The 19,158-nt window shown below is 40.7% G+C and overlaps 3 protein-coding genes and 1 pseudogene across 4 annotated transcripts; 1 reads left to right on the top strand and 3 right to left on the bottom strand.

Moving 5' to 3' along the window:
• Positions 1-852: 852 nt before the first annotated feature.
• Positions 853-4,776, bottom strand: LOC140787044 (aspartate aminotransferase, chloroplastic-like). The gene is made up of 11 exons (XM_073135796.1): positions 4,622-4,776; positions 4,451-4,510; positions 3,392-3,586; positions 3,248-3,286; positions 3,063-3,152; positions 2,850-2,958; positions 2,651-2,760; positions 1,956-2,099; positions 1,722-1,888; positions 1,377-1,641; positions 853-1,217 (listed from the first exon to the last, which is right to left on the bottom strand). The coding sequence occupies exons 1-11, from the start codon at positions 4,685-4,687 to the stop codon at positions 1,086-1,088; spliced, it is 1,377 nt and encodes a 458-aa protein (XP_072991897.1). The 5' UTR covers positions 4,688-4,776; the 3' UTR covers positions 853-1,085.
• A 711-nt stretch (positions 4,777-5,487) lies between these two features.
• Positions 5,488-9,874, bottom strand: LOC140787030 (plasma membrane ATPase 4-like). Of its 2 annotated transcripts, none has more exons than XM_073135777.1 (13): positions 9,655-9,874; positions 9,440-9,559; positions 9,263-9,361; positions 9,036-9,173; positions 8,291-8,932; positions 8,076-8,195; positions 7,815-7,937; positions 7,312-7,723; positions 6,715-7,229; positions 6,470-6,643; positions 6,190-6,372; positions 5,948-6,129; positions 5,488-5,858 (listed from the first exon to the last, which is right to left on the bottom strand). In XM_073135777.1, exons 1-13 carry the CDS (start codon positions 9,700-9,702, stop codon positions 5,762-5,764), a joined length of 2,853 nt encoding a protein of 950 aa, XP_072991878.1. In that variant the 5' UTR covers positions 9,703-9,874; the 3' UTR covers positions 5,488-5,761. The 2 variants fall into 2 exon arrangements, with proteins under 2 accessions (XP_072991878.1, XP_072991885.1); XM_073135784.1 differs by having other exon boundaries at positions 5,956-6,129.
• A 2,232-nt stretch (positions 9,875-12,106) lies between these two features.
• LOC140794483 (large ribosomal subunit protein eL39-like) lies at positions 12,107-13,832 on the bottom strand (annotated as a pseudogene).
• A 3,978-nt stretch (positions 13,833-17,810) lies between these two features.
• Positions 17,811-18,652, top strand: LOC140797981 (ethylene-responsive transcription factor ERF003-like). The gene is made up of 2 exons (XM_073151701.1): positions 17,811-18,008; positions 18,097-18,652. Exons 1-2 carry the CDS (start codon positions 17,926-17,928, stop codon positions 18,506-18,508), a joined length of 495 nt encoding a protein of 164 aa, XP_073007802.1. The 5' UTR covers positions 17,811-17,925; the 3' UTR covers positions 18,509-18,652.
• The last annotated feature ends 506 nt before the right edge of the window (positions 18,653-19,158 follow it).

Here is a 19,158-nt window from a genome sequence, read left to right as displayed (position 1 = left end):
AGCAAACTATTCTGTAGTATACCTCCCTGCGACCCTGCCCCTAAATATATCTTAAGGTTAATTACATCTAGTTTAGGTCCCAAGCTATAATCCATTTTACATACTATAATATCTTATACCACTCTTAATGGTGTTAAATGAAGAACATTAAATAACCATCCTAACATCAATTTTTAAAAAAAAATAAGGGTGAAATGATCCTTTAAAGACTAAAATCTAATGATTAACCAACGGAAAGAGCATTTCGATGACTTTCCATTATTATTGAGAGACAATGTGTTTGAAAAATAAATGGTCTATATAAAAATGGCCAATAGTTCAATAATCTAAATATAATTATCTTTATATCTTACAATCTATACAGAAATTGGACATCTTTTATGTGTACCTGTAATTGAAGAAATGACAAAAGACATGGCCCTTAAGCCTACATGTAATATTGCCACACAGTTAGATTCAGTGGAATTCAAGTAAATGTATCTCAGATACTTCCAGAAGAAAAAAAACAAATCTAGGGAGTCTTAGCTTGTTATATAGTAAATCGGTACCAAGTCCCGGTCCTTCATCTTTATTTTATCTTTGGTATCTCAGCCAGCTGCTTCATGTAATGGAACATCAAAGATGAAGCAGAGGAAGACATGGTACATGATTGTTCTTATTATTAATATCTGCTTGCAAGTTTGTATGAATATCCCTTCATACAATCTCACCTGTCCATTCATTTCAATTACTGCATGTGAACTTAGGTCATCAATCATTTCAGAGAATTTGTGCAATCAACAGATCCTAAATACTCAGCAACATTTATCTTCTTTAACAAAGAAATCATGAAAATACTATGAAAACCTTGGATGGTTCACCGACCAATAAATGCGTGGATGTTTTTATTGTAACTCAAGAATGTTATAATTAATTGTTGTGAAAGTACTCTTACTTCCATTACAAGATGGCTGCAAACGGATAAATTGATTTAAGCACATGAATGTTTAATAGCTTGTCTCTAGCCAAGCTGGAACAACATCAAAATGTCCCAGAATGGTTGTTGATGTAGTAAAAAGATAACACAAGAAAACATACTTATTTATCTAGCTGATGTTGTGGAATGAATCGATGATGGCATCAGCAAGGTACTCACATTTAGACAGAGACAGTCCAGCCAAGGATATCCTTCCATCCTTTGTCATGTATATGTGCCATTTATCAGTCATACTGTCGCTCTGAAAGAACAGGTTACAACAATATCAGAAATATACTGGTAAAAATGAGCCGTGAATTCTCATTGCAAACTGAAAATTGTAGTTATTAATCTCCTCAAAGATGAACATGGACATTAACAATATAATTTAGCAGATATCAGATGGTAGCAATAGTAGTACCTGAGCTTTGTTTAAGCCAGTAAAGGAGAACATGCCAATCTGTTTCAGAATGAAAGACCAATCCTTCCCACTAGTATCTTTCTGAGAGAGGCTATCATAGAGCCTTTGTCTAACATTCTTAATACGCCCAGCCATTTGTTCCATCTCTTTTTTCCACTCACCAAAAAGAGTTGGATCTCCAACAACATTGGCGACTATCCTAGCTCCGTGAACAGGAGGGTTTGAATACATCGGGCGTGCAATCCTTTTCAGCTGGCTTTTCACCCTGATGACCAAATCCTTTTAATATATGATGAAAATCATATACAGAGGTCAATTAATAACAAATATCGTGCATTATAATACCTGGCTGAAGCATCAGGAGATGAGCAAACAACATTTATTGCACCAATCCTTTCTGCATATAGACCTAAGTTTTTACTGTAGGATTGGGCAACCAGAAGTTCTAAACCACGTTCAACAAATAGCCTGACAGAATAAGCATCTTCATCAAGGCTTCCACTGGCAAACCCCTGCAATTACTCAAAGTTCAGGAAAAACTATGTCAAGGATATCATGCCCATATATAAAATGCTTTACCTGGTAAGCAACATCAAAGAAAGGGATGTGATTTTTCTCTTGAATCACGTCAGCAATTTTCTTCCACTGTTCAGGAGTTGGGTCTATTCCTGTAGGGTTGTGAGCACAACCATGTAACAGAACAAAGGATCCATCTGGCGCAGCCTAATTGTCAAAACAAATGAACAATGAACCAAATGATATAAGTAAGAAACAGTGAATTTCCTTGATTCTGTATACAAAACTTATGCTTTTACTCCTTACTTTAACTGGCAATCATATAATGAACTTAAGCACAAAATGTAAAGGATTTCTTAATTCGAATTTGGAGCATAAGTGCAAAGGATATGAGTTTTACAATCTGCAGGGGCTCTTTTTATTTAATGAAAAAAAAAATCTGTCTTCAGATGCAAACAATTGGACTAACTGAAAACAGTTAGAAACTAAATTTTAGGGGCGAGGGACATCCAACAAGAAGTAATGATGAAGCCTCTCAGGTGTTAAATTCAGAAATATGTGAAATGACACTGCAAATGTCAATTTCAAAATGAAGCATAAACAGTAGAAAAGAAAGAATATCAAGGAGTAAAAATACAAGAAAGAATTACTAATATGTAATAAGTTCTATCCATACTGAAACTTTTCATCACATCTTTATATATGTTCTCACTAAAGATGATGGGTGATTCACGGTATAAAAATTCGGCTTGAGTTACCTTTATGTCTGCTATCATTCCTTCAAAATCCAATCCAACAGTTCTAGGATCATAATATCGATATTCAGACCAAGGAACCCTAGCATCATTGAAGATGTTCTTGTGGTTACCTGTTAACATATATTGGTTCTTAAAAGTTAGTACATGCAACATATTCCAACTAGCGTAGAATACATGATCACCCGGTTAACACGCATACCCCAAGTTGGAGACGATATTAGAGCTTTTGATTCAGGAAAATATCTTTGTATAAATGCTGCGGCAAGACGTAGAGACCCAGTGCCTGAAAGACCTTGAACAGTCGCAACCTGGATAACAAAGCTAACGTAAGACAACTAAAGATAAGAATTTACAAAGATATAGTCATGAAATATCATCAAAGAATAAAGAGCACAGGTTATTAACTACATACTCTTCCTTGCTGGATGGCAGGATTATCTGCTCCAAACATTAGCTCTGCTGTCACTTTATTGAATGCAGCCAGACCTTCAATTGGAAGATACTGCAACATGAAGCATCATTTTAAGGTTGCAAATGTAAAATATTGCTGAGAAGTGTAACTACAAAAGGTCCTTTGAATTGAATGTTTTATTGTACCTCCTTATTTTCTCCTTTCTCCAGCATAAGATTCTCAGCCTATGGAGCAAGATATCCAGAGTCATATCTTCTCAATTTCACACACACACACAGGCACAAGAGAGAAAAAAAGAAAAAAGTAGCTATAATTTTGTTACTTTGTACCTTCTTAACCACATTTAGCACATATGGTTGCAGTTCTTCTGTCCTGTAAGCTCCAACACCAAGGTTGAGTTTCAAGTTGTTTGTATCAGCTTTATATGCTTCAGATACCCCAAGAATTGGGTCTGGAGGAGCCATTGTAACACCTTCAAAACGAGAAACATTTACTGCAACAGACATACTAACACGACCAAGGGCCTGCAAGTAGAAAACCATAGTCAGTTCTCAAAGCTTGTACTGTGTCCAATTATTGAGGTAACAACAGCATTGAAAAAGATTGAAGTCAATATCATAGGGAAGTTGGCATTGTGGGATGCATCACTTTTAGGTGGAAGACTTGGATTGCTGGTAAATTGGGAAGGATCCTCTGTTTACTGTGCTTAGTTTAAAGCAAGGATTTGTTGCAATCATCTAAAAATTAGTCAATAAAGTGGCTCTAGATTTAAGAATGCAGGTATGACGCACTTGTTGAAACCAAAGGAGAAAAGGAGCTTCTTAAGTACCATAAACCTCACAAAGAGCATATTTTTAGGCTCTCTCTCCCTACTTGCTAAAGCAAGCTCAAACTTCACAGTAAATTGTACATCAAATAGTGGAAACAACTGCTGCATGACAACACGAGAATAACTTTAACAATCTGTTCAGAAGTAATAGGCTTCTCTTTGTCTAAAACAAAAAATTGTAAAAATCCATCACTACCTTTTCCACAAACATTTCCTCCAATTCCTAACTGCCCTCTTCTATTTGTCTTCCTTTATGTTCTTCTCCACATAGCTACCAAACTAAAAATCAGATGGAATGTGGAATTTTGAAGCCTATATTGTGAATTCTGCATATCTTACTGTGGTCATTTACCATTTCGTACAAGCTACAAGTAAGAAAATTCGGCATATTTATATAATATAGTGTAAAATAGAGTGGAATAATACAATCCATCATCAAGCTACCAGCCATATCAACTACACTAGACCAAGAAAATGCAAAGAAGTATACAAAATCTTAACTACGTCGCAAAAACAATTCTCACAACATTAAGCAAAGAAAAGAAGAAAAAAATTTCACCTTTTCCTTGACGAAGATATCGCTGCTGCTCCTCTTTCCGATTCCAACTAAGGATCTTTGCTGGATCATGAAATCGATCCCGTTTCGATGACCACTTAGAGAGTTAGAACCCAATAACGCAAAGAAAGCATCAAAAGCTAAGAGGAATGAGAGGTAAGACATAGTTCAAACCTTGGGATTGCGCCTGAGAGCCACGGCGGAGGCTGCAGGAGGGGGGGAGAGGGCGAGAGAAGCCATCGGTAGACTACTATTGCAAAGAGGAAAAAGAAATCTACGACCAAATCGAATCACTGGTATCGATTAATCTCAATAAGATCTGGTTCTATATATATATATATAGGCAAATACTTCATTAATTTAGATGGGCGGTGAGTGGACCCGCTTATTCTCATACGCTTCGGTATCTCCGTCAGTTAAGTGAAAGTCGCATGCGTTGCGGTGTATATACGGATGCCGTTTGTTTTCTCGTTTCCGGACCCCAGAACCATGGTTCCATCACCATCGGTGAGCGGATGCTGCCACACGTGCTGCTAGTTGGCACCACGTTGCCGGTTTCTCGCGTCCAGCTGTAGGTTGTGTCAGTGTGACTGCGTGCGAGAGAGAGAGAGAGAGAGAGAGAGAGAGCATGTATTATTGTTTATTGATATACTTTTTATAATAATTAAAATACTCGAAGATTGTAGACTTGTGTAATATTGAGGTCAGTCCTCCAACAGAAAAACTTCCCATATCTAATAAGTTTCATCAAATCTCTCTCACGTTAGTTTAGCATATGAGTAATTGTTATTTTTCAGATCTTTTAGGGAAAAATTGAGCATTTTTATTGTCGCGGAAGGTTAATTAGATTCAAAGAATTTTTCTTCTTTTATCTTCTAGAAATATGTGTTTTCGACTATTCCCCTTTTCCAACTTAATAATCCCAAACCAAGCTAATTCATAAGATAATAGGATATAAATAAGGAATCCAGAAAGCCAAACTACTTTGATCTTGGCATATATGCAGACTCGCACTAGATGAGCGTTTTGTTTCGAAGATGTAGTGCAAAATTTCTTTGTATTAGAGTAGCAACAAACTTGGCTATCATGGAGAATATATATATGAAAGAACAAATAGAGATCGAACACAAATCACAGCGAAGCGTAATAGACGAACTTTTTTTTTCTCTCTCTCTCTCTTTTCTTTCCAATCTCGCCTCTGTTGCAGATCCAAGCTGTTTCAGGATCCACTTGTTTCACTTAACCCCCTCTTCAACTTTGCTTTATTATTAGTTGTCTTGCTCCCATTCAAATCTATACGATATAGCACCTTCATCACACAGTGTAATGCTGCTGTATCGTCTCAATGTCCAGTCCCTTGAGCTTGACAACGGACTCAACATGCCCCTTGAGCGTGTGCAACTCTCTGAGCCTGCAAACAAACAAACCAATGCATAAATACCATTTACTTGTTAACCCAGTAACGAATACAATCGGATGTATACACACACACTAAAGTACCTAGCAACCTCAGCTCGCCTCTTCGCCTGCTCTGCTATCTCCGACAGCTCCCGGTAGCTGTTCTTGTCTTGGAAGAGGCCGTTGGCTTCCGGCGGCTGGAGGCCGTGGAGGGTGCGCTGCGCCGCGGCCCATTGCGCCTCCCGCTCGCCTTTGCCGTAATCCTTCTTAGAGGTGAAAGCAGTCTGCAAACGATTGTTAGTCAAAACAATAAAAGTTATTCTCGAAGAACGAAAAAGGATTACCTTGTTTTGGAGAAGGTTGTCCCAGGCCTTGCCACTCAAAGCATATCTAATGATAAACTTGAGCACATCAAGAGGGAAGTAGGTGATGAGACTGTAGACCCAGATCACTCCGGCCCATCCCCATCCAACTCCTTGGATCCTTGCAAAGCCCCATGATGCATATACCGCTATGACCGTAGCCACCTAAAATGACATCAAAGATGGGACTTAAGACTATATATGCTAAATCTATATACAGGAAAAAATATCAAGATATCTGAGATGGAGATATAACGCTTACTAGTTGTGCAGCAATAAAGGCTGTGACAAGCAAGAGACCAGGGCGTTCGACGAAAGACCAGCTCCTTGAACGAGTCACAAAGATGAGAGCCTGACTTATTATACTCACTTGGAGGTATAAAGCTGCAGTGAGCTCATCTTTGTTGGCTCTTATCGACCTCACCCCGAATGTTTTCTAAATTGACATAGAGATTAGTACGAGAAAGTAAGAATTAGGATTACTAGTATAAGAGTAATGCAATTTACAGGGAAGAAGTCGGTGTCGTGGGCGATGTGGAAGAAGACGACGGTCATGACCGCCATGTATGTCCCGAGGACTACGCCGGTGGCGAAGATCTCGCGGAGCTTCCACGAGTCGGGCAAGGGTGAGGGCTTGACGCGGTCCTTGGAGATGGTCATGATGGTGCCGTCGTTGAGGATAGCGATTATGAGGACCATGAAGGGCGAGAAGTCGAAGCGCCAGATGAGGGCGATGAGGAGGAAGCCGAGGACGATACGAATGGTGATGGAGACTGCGTAGATGGTGTAGTTCTTCATGCGCTGGAAGATGGCGCGGCTGGTGAGGACGGCGCTAACGATGACGCTCAGCCCAGGCTCGGTCAGGACGATGTCGGATGCGCTCCGGGCGGCGTCGGTGGCGTCGGCCACCGCGATACCGATGTCGGCCTTCTTCAAGGCAGGGGCGTCGTTCACGCCGTCTCCTGTCATGCCGCAGATGTGCTTCTTCTCCTGCAGTCTCTTCACGATTTCATACTTGTGTTCTACGATCAAGACATCAAGCATTAAGAAATAAGTCTCAAAGCTTAATGTGGATGAGCTAGTTTCTCTAGGAAAACATATTACCAGGGAAGACTCCGGCAAAGCCATCGGCCTTCTCAATAAGCTCGTCGACGGGGAGGCCGGTGACATCTGTGCTCTTATCGCTGAGGAGGGAGGAGGAAGGATACATGTTGGTACCCATCCCGAGCCTGCGCCCTGTCTCCTTGGCAATGGCGAGCTGGTCTCCGGTGATCATCTTGACGTTGACACCGAGGTTGAGGGCGCGGCGGATGGTCTCAGCGCTGTCGTGCCTCGGAGGATCGAAGAGGGGCAAGAGACCAATGAACTGCCACAGGCCGCCGGCGCTCTCTTTGGTCGCCTCGGGCACCTCCTGCCTTGCGATGCCGAGGGAGCGGAGGCCGCGGTCGGCGTAGTTGTCGATCATGGTGTGGACCTTCTTTTTGGCATCGTCGTTTAGATTGCAGAGTTCAATGATCTGTACATGGTGCATGGAAGTTGTAAATGATATGATCAAGCGATCGATATATAATAGTACGCAAAATATCCAGGACTAGTTTCACTCGTACCTGCTCCGGAGCTCCCTTGCTAGACCTGTGCCACTTGCCATTGGAGTCGATGTAGGTGATTGCAGTGCGCTTGTCGACTGGATTGAATGGAAGGAAATGGACCTCTTCGATACCGGCACGTGCCTATGTTGTTAATATTATCACGATTAATTGAGAGAGGAGAGAGATTACTCAATACGATTATTAGTTAAATATGATTTAGTAGATTTCCTTTCGTTATATAAGAATGAGAACAGCTGAACGCGGCCATAGATTAAATACCTCTTTGGGGTCGGCCAACATATTAACAATGGATGCATCAATAGCGTCCTGATTCTCGATCCTGGACGCCCTTGCGGCGTAAAGGACTACCGTATCCTTGTCCATGTCCTTCACAAACACCTGCAGCCAAGACGTACGACCCAAACCTTTTACACTTACATATGGATTCATCAGTCATGAGGTTTATATCTGTAGAGGGAGGAGAGAAAGATGACCTCAATCAAGGTCTTGTCTACTGTGAGCTTGTTCAGGGTGAGAGTTCCGGTCTTGTCGCTGCACAACACATCCATCCCGGCCATCTCCTCGATCGCCGTCATCCTCTTCGTGATCGCCCCCTGCTCCGACAGCCGGTGGGAGCCGATGGCCATGGTGACTGACAGTACGGTTGGCATCGCTATCGGGATCCCTCCGATGAGGAGCACCAGGAGGTTATCAATGCCGTCGCGATAGCGGCGGTGCTGGATCGGGTACATGACGACGATCTCGATGAGCATGCCGGCCGCGATAGAGCATATGCAGAAGTTTCCGATGGCGGTGAGCACCTTCTGGAAGTGTCCGACGTTGTTGGTGCTGTCGACGAGGTGAGCGGCCTTGCCGAAGAAGGTGTGGACTCCGGTGGCGATGACGACGGCCTCTATCTCACCCTGCTTGCATGTCGAACCCGAGAAGACCTCGTCGCCCGGGTGCTTGGTTACGGGGAGAGACTCCCCGGTGAGGGCTGACTGATCGATCTTGAGAGGGTCGCCCTCGAGAAGCCTCGCGTCGGCTGGGACGATGTCACCGAGCTTGATGCTGATGATGTCACCGGGGACGAGGATTGCTGCCTCCTGCTCTGACCACTTCCCATCCCTCAAGACCTGAATTGAGAAAGGTCTGATAGGATTATTACCTAAACGTTATGTACTGAGGCTTGGTATGTAACTTGAACTGCTGCTTAACAGCTTATGCTTTTAGTTATACCTTAGTCTTCGGGGCGAGGCCAGCCATGAGGGCTGCAGCGGCGTTGCCAGCATTATTCTCCTCGATGAAGCTGATGGTGGAGTTGATGACTAGAAGGACTATGATACCGACGAAGTCTTGCCAGTCCGGTGGCTTACCCTGTCGACGTGCATAATATCATCGTTAACGCATGCAAATTTGTTGTCGATATAAACCAACGAAGCAAATCAAGAAATGACAATAGATACCCCTCCGTTAGCTAAGACAATGGCCATGATGGCGGCGATCTCCATGACCCATGAGAGGGGGTTCCACATGAACCCCAAGAACTTGAGCAGCTTGCTCTCCTGCGAAAATGGGAAGTTTTTTTTTAGTCAATTAGTGAAGACAATAACGTTTAGTCGATTCTTTTTAGAGTCGCCTACCTTCTTCTCCTCGAGCTTGTTGGGGCCAAAGATTTGGAGGCGCTGCTCGCCCTCGGCGTCGGTGAGCCCCTCTCGTGTGCATTTTAGCTGCTCAAAGACCTCCTCCACCGGAATCTTCTCCTAAAACAAGAACAACAACACTTGCAAATTTAGCTTCAAGAAATGGGGAGACGATAGAAGAACAATACTGAAAGGCAGTAGCGATCGATGCTAACAAGATCAACGGTTTCATTCTTGATTTCCTCCAAGGAGATGGACACCATCTTTGTTTGTTGTGTTAGGTTTTGCCTCCAAGGAGAATGGGGGAAAGAGAGCTGACGGATGGGTTATAAGGAGAAGAAGAGGGAGAAGAATAGGCAGCTCATGGAGCCTTCTCGTCTTCTCGCCTCCCTCTTCAAGCACAGGCACGTACGCTTCCGCTCAGGCCTTCGTGAAACAAGTTCAACAGGAGACGAAAGGGGAGGGAACCGAGCTACCCTGTTTATATATGGGAGTTGGGACCAAACTTGGGGTCGCGATGACAAAGGTATTTCCCTTCTCTCGCGCGCCACAGAACGGTTGGTGTTCAACGTGACCGCTTCCTACGGACGGGGGGTATTCGGGTGACGTGGTGGGCTTGGAGGGGGAGAAATTAATTCGCTGATTTTTTTTTCCTCAATATTCAATTCACCTACAAATTGAGAATTTAAGCTCTAGTAGTTAAATAAAATAAAATAAATAAATAAATCCTTATTTATAAGGGCCAGATTGAAGATGATGCTGTCACACTGTTCTTATTATTAAGTATGCCAGCAACTATATCTTCATTTATCCACCTTGGGAACTCTTGATTTCCATTGTCCCTTCCATTTCTTCCGTTCTGATAAAAATATGAGCTCTTCTTCAGTACAGTACCGTTCTTTCCAAATACAAATCTAGACTCCCATAAGTTTTAAGGGTATCAAAAAGAGAGTTTTATATGGTTACCTTTTAAACCGGTTAGAGAAGAGGGATAAACGAAACACTGTTGTTTTAGATATCATTTTAAATACCAAAAAAGACTAACATTTTTAAATCAATATATTAGATTTGGATCCTATCTTTAAAAAAAAAAGTTAATCGTATATCATAGAACAAAAGAGATTTATATTGATCGTAGAGAGACGTTTGAAGTAGTCTCTTATCGTTGTGAATAAAATAAAGATAGATTTGAATCTAATTTTTATATAATCTTTTACTGAAAAAAAAATATGTGTTTCAGAAAAGAAACTTGCATACCAAACTACTTCTCAATCACTTTCGATATAAAAAAGGAGAGAAACCAGCTATATTGCGGGTGGGATTAACATTAAACACTAGAATGGGGTATTGACAAATTTTCCTACAAATATAGCAAAACAAGAATATTACTGCCTGAAATCAAGAAAAAAGAAGGATGGGTTAGCATCAAGGATTATTTTCCCTATTTAATGCACTCCCTACCATCGAAGAAACCTAGCAAGCAATTGACACAGATCTTTGTGACGCAGCTGCATTCCGGATGTCCTCTGATATGATATAGTTTAATATAGGCACAGAAATTTTCCACTTGATATATGTAAGGTTTACAAGAATTTCTCTTTTTTTGCCTCATGAACTGAATACAAAGCATAAATCATGAATATCATAAAACACTAGCAAATACAAGTACTTCCATAGCAAAAATTCACATTTACAATTGAAGTTATGCCCTTTCTTTATCTCTGTCATATTATCAGTAAAAAATCATTTACTAGACCTGCATCCTAGATGCAGCTCTTGCACCAATACAAACAATAGTTCATCTATAATGAATGAAGATATGTTCCACACTTCCTCACCAAAGATCTATTGAATAGCTTCTGGATAAAAATATCTTAAGATCTTTTGCCCAAAGAAGAAAAGTGCTCTATGCCATCATGAATTGCTCCACTCTTGTTCCCGCAACCCGAATACATCCCTCACAAGTTTTGGATAATTAATTAACAATTCTCGATTTGATATGAGCTTCTTCAATCATATTAAATAAATGTTTCCCCCATAATTTAACCTCTCATTGCACCAGCCATAAAATGAGTTACAAAAACATAATCAATTTCAGTAGCGGGAAAAACAACCCTCAAGAAGCAAGTGAGGAATCATTTTACTTGGCACCCAACCTATATTAGTAAAAGATGACGAAAACCAAATCTCAGTAAAAACAACCTTTGAATTGAAAAGTTTCAATTAGCCACTCAACCTTTATCATTCATTTAGATCATTTTCCAGATGATATTCTTTTTGCAACTCAACCAACCTATGCTACCAATGGTACCTAAATATCAGCGTCCTTCTCTATCAATTTCTCTAATAGTCTCTAATATTGTAGTAATCACTAGTACAAAGCCTATGTTAATCTTCAATGATAATTTCAGTATCTCTTGGGTTCACAGATTTGGGGGATTTTTTGAACATGAAGCTCAATTACTCTTTAGCTGCCAATATCTATCACTAATAATGGCATATCCAAACGAACAAAGTGATCAAAATTTCAATAGGATTACTAGATTGAAACAACTTAAGTTGCTACCCGACCTGAGAATGCCCATTACACTCCTATCATGGCATCAAAGTTCCAGCACTCCCAAATAGAAAAATGCCATGAAGAGTATGTCTGAGTCTCTGAGTCTATAAGTTGTTAATCATGCAATATATTACCTTCAAAACAAAATGGTTTCAATAGTAAATCACATAGCCAGTAGTAAGCAGCACCAAAATATAATACATCCGTACTCACATTAATCCCAACAAAATTTGAAATATGAGAGTTCAATGAATAAAAACACTAGTTCTTCGAAGAAGGAAAGGAGAGACCAACCACGACGACATCAAAACCCTAGCTTTGTGCGACGCCAGTGCCTGCGCTTGGCATTGTACCTGAGGAACAACATAGCCACCACGAAATAGCGGTCAAAGCACCAATAAAGCGAACAGTACACACACACACACACACACAAAACAAGGCTAAGAAGGATCGGGGGAAGAGAGAACCTGATGGTGTTATCAGTGCGCATGCGGATCCAGTGAGGGATGGGGCGGTTCTGCCGCTACATCTCCGCGAGCTTCTTCTTGATCGTAAAGGTCTTGTGCGATGGCTATGGAGGGAGGAAAGAGATCAGACGAAACTTTTTCAAACCCTAGTAGAGGAACCCCAAGAGAAGAGGGAGAGGGAGTGAGTAATCTACCATTTTCTCATGCCCCAACCCCAACCCCAAGGTCCCCAACCCAGCGACCGCGGGAAAACCCCTAGAAGAGCAAGAGCGTTGGAAATAGCTACGTGGGCGAAGATTGTGGCGGCAACCTAATTACACGGTTTCTCCTGTTGAATTATGGGCTCGTAATTGGGCTGGCCCAGGAGTTATAAGCCCAACAGGCATCAAGGATATTACTTTATTTTGTTAGGAAAATTATCTATCAGGATACGTTGTTTGTGTTAGAAAATGGAAACTATATGTAACCATGGACATTGTAATTAAAGATCCAAAGGATATTGTTAACTGGAAAGCATATTGTAAATATTATTTACATAATTTAGAGAGAAAGTTGCATTTTTTACCTTCCTTTTTTTTATAATGATTTTGCTTTTATTTCGTACAGAGTACAGACAACGTGTATTTCAAGACTTTCCTCACTTTATTGAGCTCCCCTTAGAAAGTCTCCTGTGAATCCTAAAAATATTTATATTCGCATTGTCATGAGAAGAACTTTCTAAGTCTAGCTCCTTATTCAAGTGGAAATATAGAACTCTAGTAGAGCTAGTGGTAGTCATGAAAGGTGCCATGTATATTCCTCCATCAAATCTTTTTTTTTTTTTTTTTAAATACTTACATAAGTATATTTTAGTATTGGAAACTAAACTATGTAATAGAGAATTCAAAAATTAATTAATTGAGAACCTTAGAATGTGTCTTCTGTTTTTTTTTATATATCTAAAATATTTTTAATTAGAATATTATAACGGATAATATTTTCATAATATTTCTATTCAACCGAAGATTCTCCCCCTCCGGCGCCGCCGCAGCCCGTGGCCTCCTCCCTCTCCCCTCTCCTAACTCTTCGGCTCAGAGGAGAGGATGGGTTTTCCCTCCTCCTCCACAGTCCCTCTCTCTAATCTCTTCTTCCTCTCCCTCCTCCTTTCTCCTTCTTCCCTTATGTCATTCTTCCCATTCATTCCTCCTTCCTTTTCTTTATTTCTCTCTTCACCCTTCTCCGGCGATTCCTCTTAGCGAAGGCCACCAACGCCTTCGTCGCCGAGGTCGCCGGTGCCTTGACGCTTAGGCCTTCTCCTCTCCTCCTCCTCCTCACCATCTTTTGCTCGTGCCGCCGTGGTCGCCACCACCACCACCACTCCTTCCATGTCGCCCCCACTGCTCCTACCTCGCCGCCCGTTCTTTGCCACCCTCGCCACATCATCCTCGCCGCGTCAGCTTCACTCCTGTCTGGCGGTAAAACATCAAAGGTGGTAGAGGTAGAGGTTACTATCAAGTCATTTCGGTTGTCTTCTCTCTACTTTTTTTTTTCAGGGTCCTAATGGCAATATTGCTTCAAAATCCATGAACATGATGAAGCTATAGTTTGCTAAACTATTTGTGTATTTTAGGCGTTGTTTTTATTTAGATTTTGTACACCCTAAGGATTTGAAGCTTATTCTTTCTTGTTGTGCCAATCATGGGGCCTTCCATTTCTCGGGTATATCAAGCTTATAAAATCTTGTTGGAATGAATGAAATTACAAGACTACCGGCTTTTCATGGAAAAGAAAATTTTATTGGGCCCTGATCAAAAATTTTTGTCATCGCCCCTAATAAAAATTAATTAGACATAAATTGAATTATATCGTTCTCAAAGCAGCTGTCCATACGCGTAGGAACATGCCTGTGGGGCTACCTATAGTATTCCTCGAACAAAACATAGCCATCAAGCGTGATGACTTAATGACATCCAATGGTTTTATTTACTTCCTACAATGAATTCATGGTGATGTCGATTGGCCACTACCTTAATTAGTCCAACACACCATGTTGTGATTTAGAGAGTTTTTGACTAATTTAATTGTGCCTCAAATTTTATATAAAACTAGGTATGATTTGAAATCGTTGATTAAGTCATTAACTTATATTAAGATTTTAAAATCACTAAGAAAATTTGGAGAAGAGTTTTCATATAATTTTCTATTCGAGTTAAAGATTTGCATACGACTTATACGAAGAAAAAATTATTACATATATTACATAAAAGTTTTGAAATACAGTAGACCCAAGAAAATTAGGAGGTCTAGTTTGGTATAAAAATAAAAAAAAAACTCGTGATTTAGATGCGTAGAAGTCTTGGATGGGTGTAATTTAATTACTGTAAGTATTTATGTGCAATTGGGTACAGCTCCTTCCTAGTTAAGATGTCATCTCATGCCCACTTTCAAACACATCCCATGAAGTGCGGATAAATGGAAGTGACTTCAAGACTTTTTATCCTTGACCAAACTAAGAATTAGCTACTCTAAGTTGGTCACTGTTTGATTTCAAAAAAGAAAATTAAAGAGAAGAAGTTTGGCCATTTCTTTATTAAAAACGCGTGCTTAGTGATACTGAAGTAATCAGCAATGATAGGGATGTCTCGGTCTCCCCATGTTTAGTTTAGTTGCTTGGCTTTGCATTGCTTTTCTCACAGCTTAATTCCAAATGTTTCAATTAAAAGGAAAATTTCTTTTAAATTTGAGACCACCTTTAAGATAGAATTTGGGATTGCTGCCGTGAATTTCTCCGCAGCTTGGGTTTTTGTGTTTACTTCTATTATGCAATTTCAGTTCATTCTGCAAATTAGCTGCAATAGAGTAAAGGTTTTATTTGCAAAACATTAAAGTATAGGAACTTATATCAAGAAACCCATTGTGATTTAAGTAACAAATGGAGTCAGAAATGGTTTTCCTTTGGGTCCTATTTGCCATTGCTTGCTTCATTTGGAAGTCATTTAGAGCTCAAAACTTTAATGAATTTGTCTTAATATAGAAGTTTCGGTCCAAGTATAGCTTGGACCATCAACCTCATTCTCTTCCCTACCAGGAGAAGTGGATCGGAAGAAAGATTATTTTCTCCTACGCCAAGTGCTTATTAATTCTATAGTTGTTTGAATGCACTGCAAACAACTAGCTTTCTTTCAGAGATTACAAGCATTTGGTAGCTAAAACATTCTCTGTTAGATTAAGAAACTATTCTTGAAATTAAGTATTTATTTAGCAAACTGCTGTAAGATATACCATGGAGTAGGGGTCCCCTTGGCATCAATCAGTCCGAGAAGATAAGATCATCATAATTGTTTGTCATTGAATTCCAAATCTCTCTCTCATCATCTATCTTGTTCCCAAATACTAACAACCCATGAACCTTACACATGCTTTTTTCCTATCAAGAAACATCATCTGCAGACATAATCTCTTCAACTCTCTGACCAACTGCTTCTTTTCACAACCTCATTCATGTTTTGCTAATAAATGCTTTCATCAGGATGCCGCATTTCCTGTTGAATATACAGTAGCTATGTTAACATCTAGGAAAGTTATATTTAATCTATTTTTAATATATATATATATATATATATATATATATAAATTATAAGCTTGTAGACTAATCGTAAAATAAATAAAAATATGAACTCTTGCCAATACAGATTAATTAGATAATTACGCAAATTGATTTAAGAAACGAACCACAATGAACTATTATTGCATAAATTCTGCACCATGGGCAAGACCATTTGTTGCACATCTTTGCTGGTCATGTTGGGTCCAAAATTTAGAAGGCAGACCTAAACCCCAGTTGCAACATAGCCATAGGGCCAGGGCCACCAACCCAAGTTAGCAGGGGCAAACAGCCCTAGGATCCTGATCACATGGTTAGGGATGACCCACCAGTCCACCACCATATGCAGATTGGGTATCTTTCAGAGATGCAAGCATGGGCATGACATGTTCTGGGACCCACCCATCCTCCATGATGAATCCAAGGTACATCCATATAAGTGCACAAAGATCCCAACATCAGGTGAGTGTACTACATTAGCACAGCCATGTGAGGGAGTGATTGAATGCAGATATATAAACATAAATATATATATGTGGGTCTGAAATCAATGTATCCTGGCATAAAGGATGGAGGAGAAAAGGGTCAGATTCAGATACATACAGCCGCAATGAGGGGAGATCATCACCACTTATCTACATCCTCTTCATATGGCTCAACAGTTTGATTTGCAGCCATTACCTCCCAAAACCATCAAAATCCACAGGGCGATGAGTCATGTGGTCAGCTTTCCCCTTGTTTGGGGCAGCATGACATGGGCATGCACTGACTTCCCACCCACAAGGCTCCAAAGTAGATGCTGTAAGGTGTAACAAGATGACACTGCCTGCCAAGCTGAGGACTTTGGCATGGTGTGGTGCATGCAGTACTGCTGCATGCTGAAAGCAATGCTCTTTCCATTTCCCAATGGCAGGAGAGGAGATCATCCCGAGAAAAATCTTTCATGTACTGCCTCCTCCTTGAATTGAGCAGCAGTAGATAAACAACTCTTCTTCTATCTTAGAATTTTTTTTCTTTTTTCTTTTTTTACTTCTAGTGTTTACTAATCAACACCACAAGGTCCATATGCATGTGAAATGATGATAGGTTTTATGGTAGGCGCATATGCATATGTTCTCAAGGAGCTTAGGCTAATGATCAGCTTAGCTGAAGTCGTAATATGAGTCGGACCTAGACGCAATAGACTAGAGAGAGATGCCTATGTGGACCAGTCGCCTTTTCATATTAGATTCCTTTGATCTACCGCGGAATTGCTAATGTTTAAAACTAATCTCTTATGATATACTTTTTATATGAGCTATATATAGTTAATAAAAATAAGCAGGAATTTTATAGCAGTTAGTATAATATAATACCATATCCAGATTTTTCACCGTTGTAACTATGGAAAGTGTCTAACTAAAAAACTTACTTACGTTTCTTTTATTATATTTACAACCAAGCCCTTTGTAATGATTTGTGGGCTTTGAGTCTAATTGAGTGTGCTCTCATGCGGATATCTTGGATTTGAGCATTTAAAAAGAAAAGGAGGGTAGCTTAGTAATATAATCCCCTCAATCATGCCGTGTGCTCAAGTCATGCAGAATCTTTTATTGTGATAAAATCAATGTGGTCAAGAAATCAAGAAAGCAAGACCAAACCCCTGTGGGGCCCTCTAAACTAAATTGGCAATTGGCATACAGAAAGGCAACCAGGAGGGCCCAATCTCCCCTCCTTCAGAACAAACTATATAAACCTCCTCCCCCCTCTTCCCCACCCTTTAACTCCAAAAGGACACTCTCCCCTGAGTTAACCTCCCCCTCTCCCCTCTTCTTCTCCACTTTACTCCAATCCATTGCCAATAACATCAAATAAATCCATCCATCAGCTTCTTCCCATGGCTAGGCCTCAACACCGATACCGCGGCGTCCGGCAACGCCACTGGGGCTCCTGGGTCTCTGAGATCCGCCATCCTCTGCTGTAAGCTTCTCACCAACTTCTTATACCACCTTCTCATATCTAAGAAAAGCATATCTCTGACCTCTCCCAATGGACGGATTCCTTGCAGGAAGACTAGAATTTGGCTCGGCACGTTCGAGTCGGCGGAGGACGCGGCGCGAGCCTACGACGAGGCGGCGAGGCTCATGTGCGGCCCGAGAGCGAGGACCAACTTCCCTTACAATCCGAGCACCTCGCCGTCGTCGAATTCGACCTTCTTATCCCCTGCCCTCACCGCAAAGTTGCACCGATTCAACTTGGTCTCAGCTCAGCACGCCAATTACGTCAAGGAGGCGCCGCGAAAGGCTCCGCCACCGCAGGTAGCGGAGAAGAGAACAGATGCTGTTGTAGGGCAAGAAGGAGAGAATGGCGACAACGGGATGCAGTTTAGTTATCTCGAGGAGCATCATATAGAGCAGATGATTGAGGAGTTGTTTGATTCGAACCTCTCTATAGAGCTCTGCTGCACTCCAATCTGTTAAGTTCTATCTCTTTGATGGCATTAGTAGGATTGCCACGTTATGTTCTTCTTTGCCCCCGGGCCCCTTGATTTTAGTACTTGTACAGAGATGTTTACAGAATATTGTAGTATTTGTTTTAGTGGGAATGGAGTAGCAATTTAGCTAGTATTGCATTCGGCATACTATATATATATATATATACTCTGATGGATTTCGAATGTCAGTGTGCATGACCAAGTTCATTTCGAGAGTTTGAAATAAATCACTTTCACCTGGCTTTTTCTATCTTTTTCCAACCTAAGTCCAGCATTGGCATTGGATTATTTCCATAGCTACAACTGTAACCATGTTCCCTTCTCCTATTGTCTAACCAAGCCGCAACTTAAGTTACTCTTTGTCTATTTCATATTTGGAAATAGGACATCTAGGACTGTGTAATTGATGGTGGTGGGTCTTTCTTTTATATAAGACCATATGAAGGTTGGTGAGGGGAGGGTGGCTCTTTGGGATGAATCATGGCATGTGGAGGCACATGCCTTGCAATTTTAGTCAGTGTTGCCAGATTTTGGAACTTGTGATGATGGAAACTGGCAAACACCACTAACTCTCTCTGCCTATCTAATTTTTTTTCCCTTTATGAAATAAAGGTAGAATAGTTAGCACGACTTGGC

The sequence above is a fragment of the Typha latifolia genome, chromosome 1 (genome assembly GCF_019914945.1).
Source record: "Typha latifolia isolate L0001 chromosome 1, TyphaL0001v2, whole genome shotgun sequence".
Taxonomy (NCBI): domain Eukaryota; kingdom Viridiplantae; phylum Streptophyta; class Magnoliopsida; order Poales; family Typhaceae; genus Typha; species Typha latifolia.
Note: the sequence above shows the minus strand (reverse complement) of the source record. Positions and strands in the feature narration are given on the sequence as shown.

Coding starts and splice junctions, on each gene's coding strand:
- LOC140787030 (XM_073135777.1), bottom strand. CDS start 9,702: ATGGTGTCCATCTCCTTGGAGGAAATCAAGAATGAAACCGTTGATCTT. Junction 6,644..6,714: donor ACGACACCGACTTCTTCCCT/GTAAATTGCATT, acceptor ATGTCAATTTAG/AAAACATTCGGGGTGAGGTC. Junction 6,373..6,469: donor CCTTTATTGCTGCACAACTA/GTAAGCGTTATA, acceptor ATGTCATTTTAG/GTGGCTACGGTCATAGCGGT.
- LOC140797981 (XM_073151701.1), top strand. CDS start 17,926: ATGGCTAGGCCTCAACACCGATACCGCGGCGTCCGGCAACGCCACTGG. Junction 18,009..18,096: donor GAGATCCGCCATCCTCTGCT/GTAAGCTTCTCA, acceptor GATTCCTTGCAG/GAAGACTAGAATTTGGCTCG.
- LOC140787044 (XM_073135796.1), bottom strand. CDS start 4,687: ATGGCTTCTCTCGCCCTCTCCCCCCCTCCTGCAGCCTCCGCCGTGGCT. Junction 2,959..3,062: donor CTGCCATCCAGCAAGGAAGA/GTATGTAGTTAA, acceptor TTTGTTATCCAG/GTTGCGACTGTTCAAGGTCT. Junction 1,642..1,721: donor TCTCCTGATGCTTCAGCCAG/GTATTATAATGC, acceptor TTTGGTCATCAG/GGTGAAAAGCCAGCTGAAAA.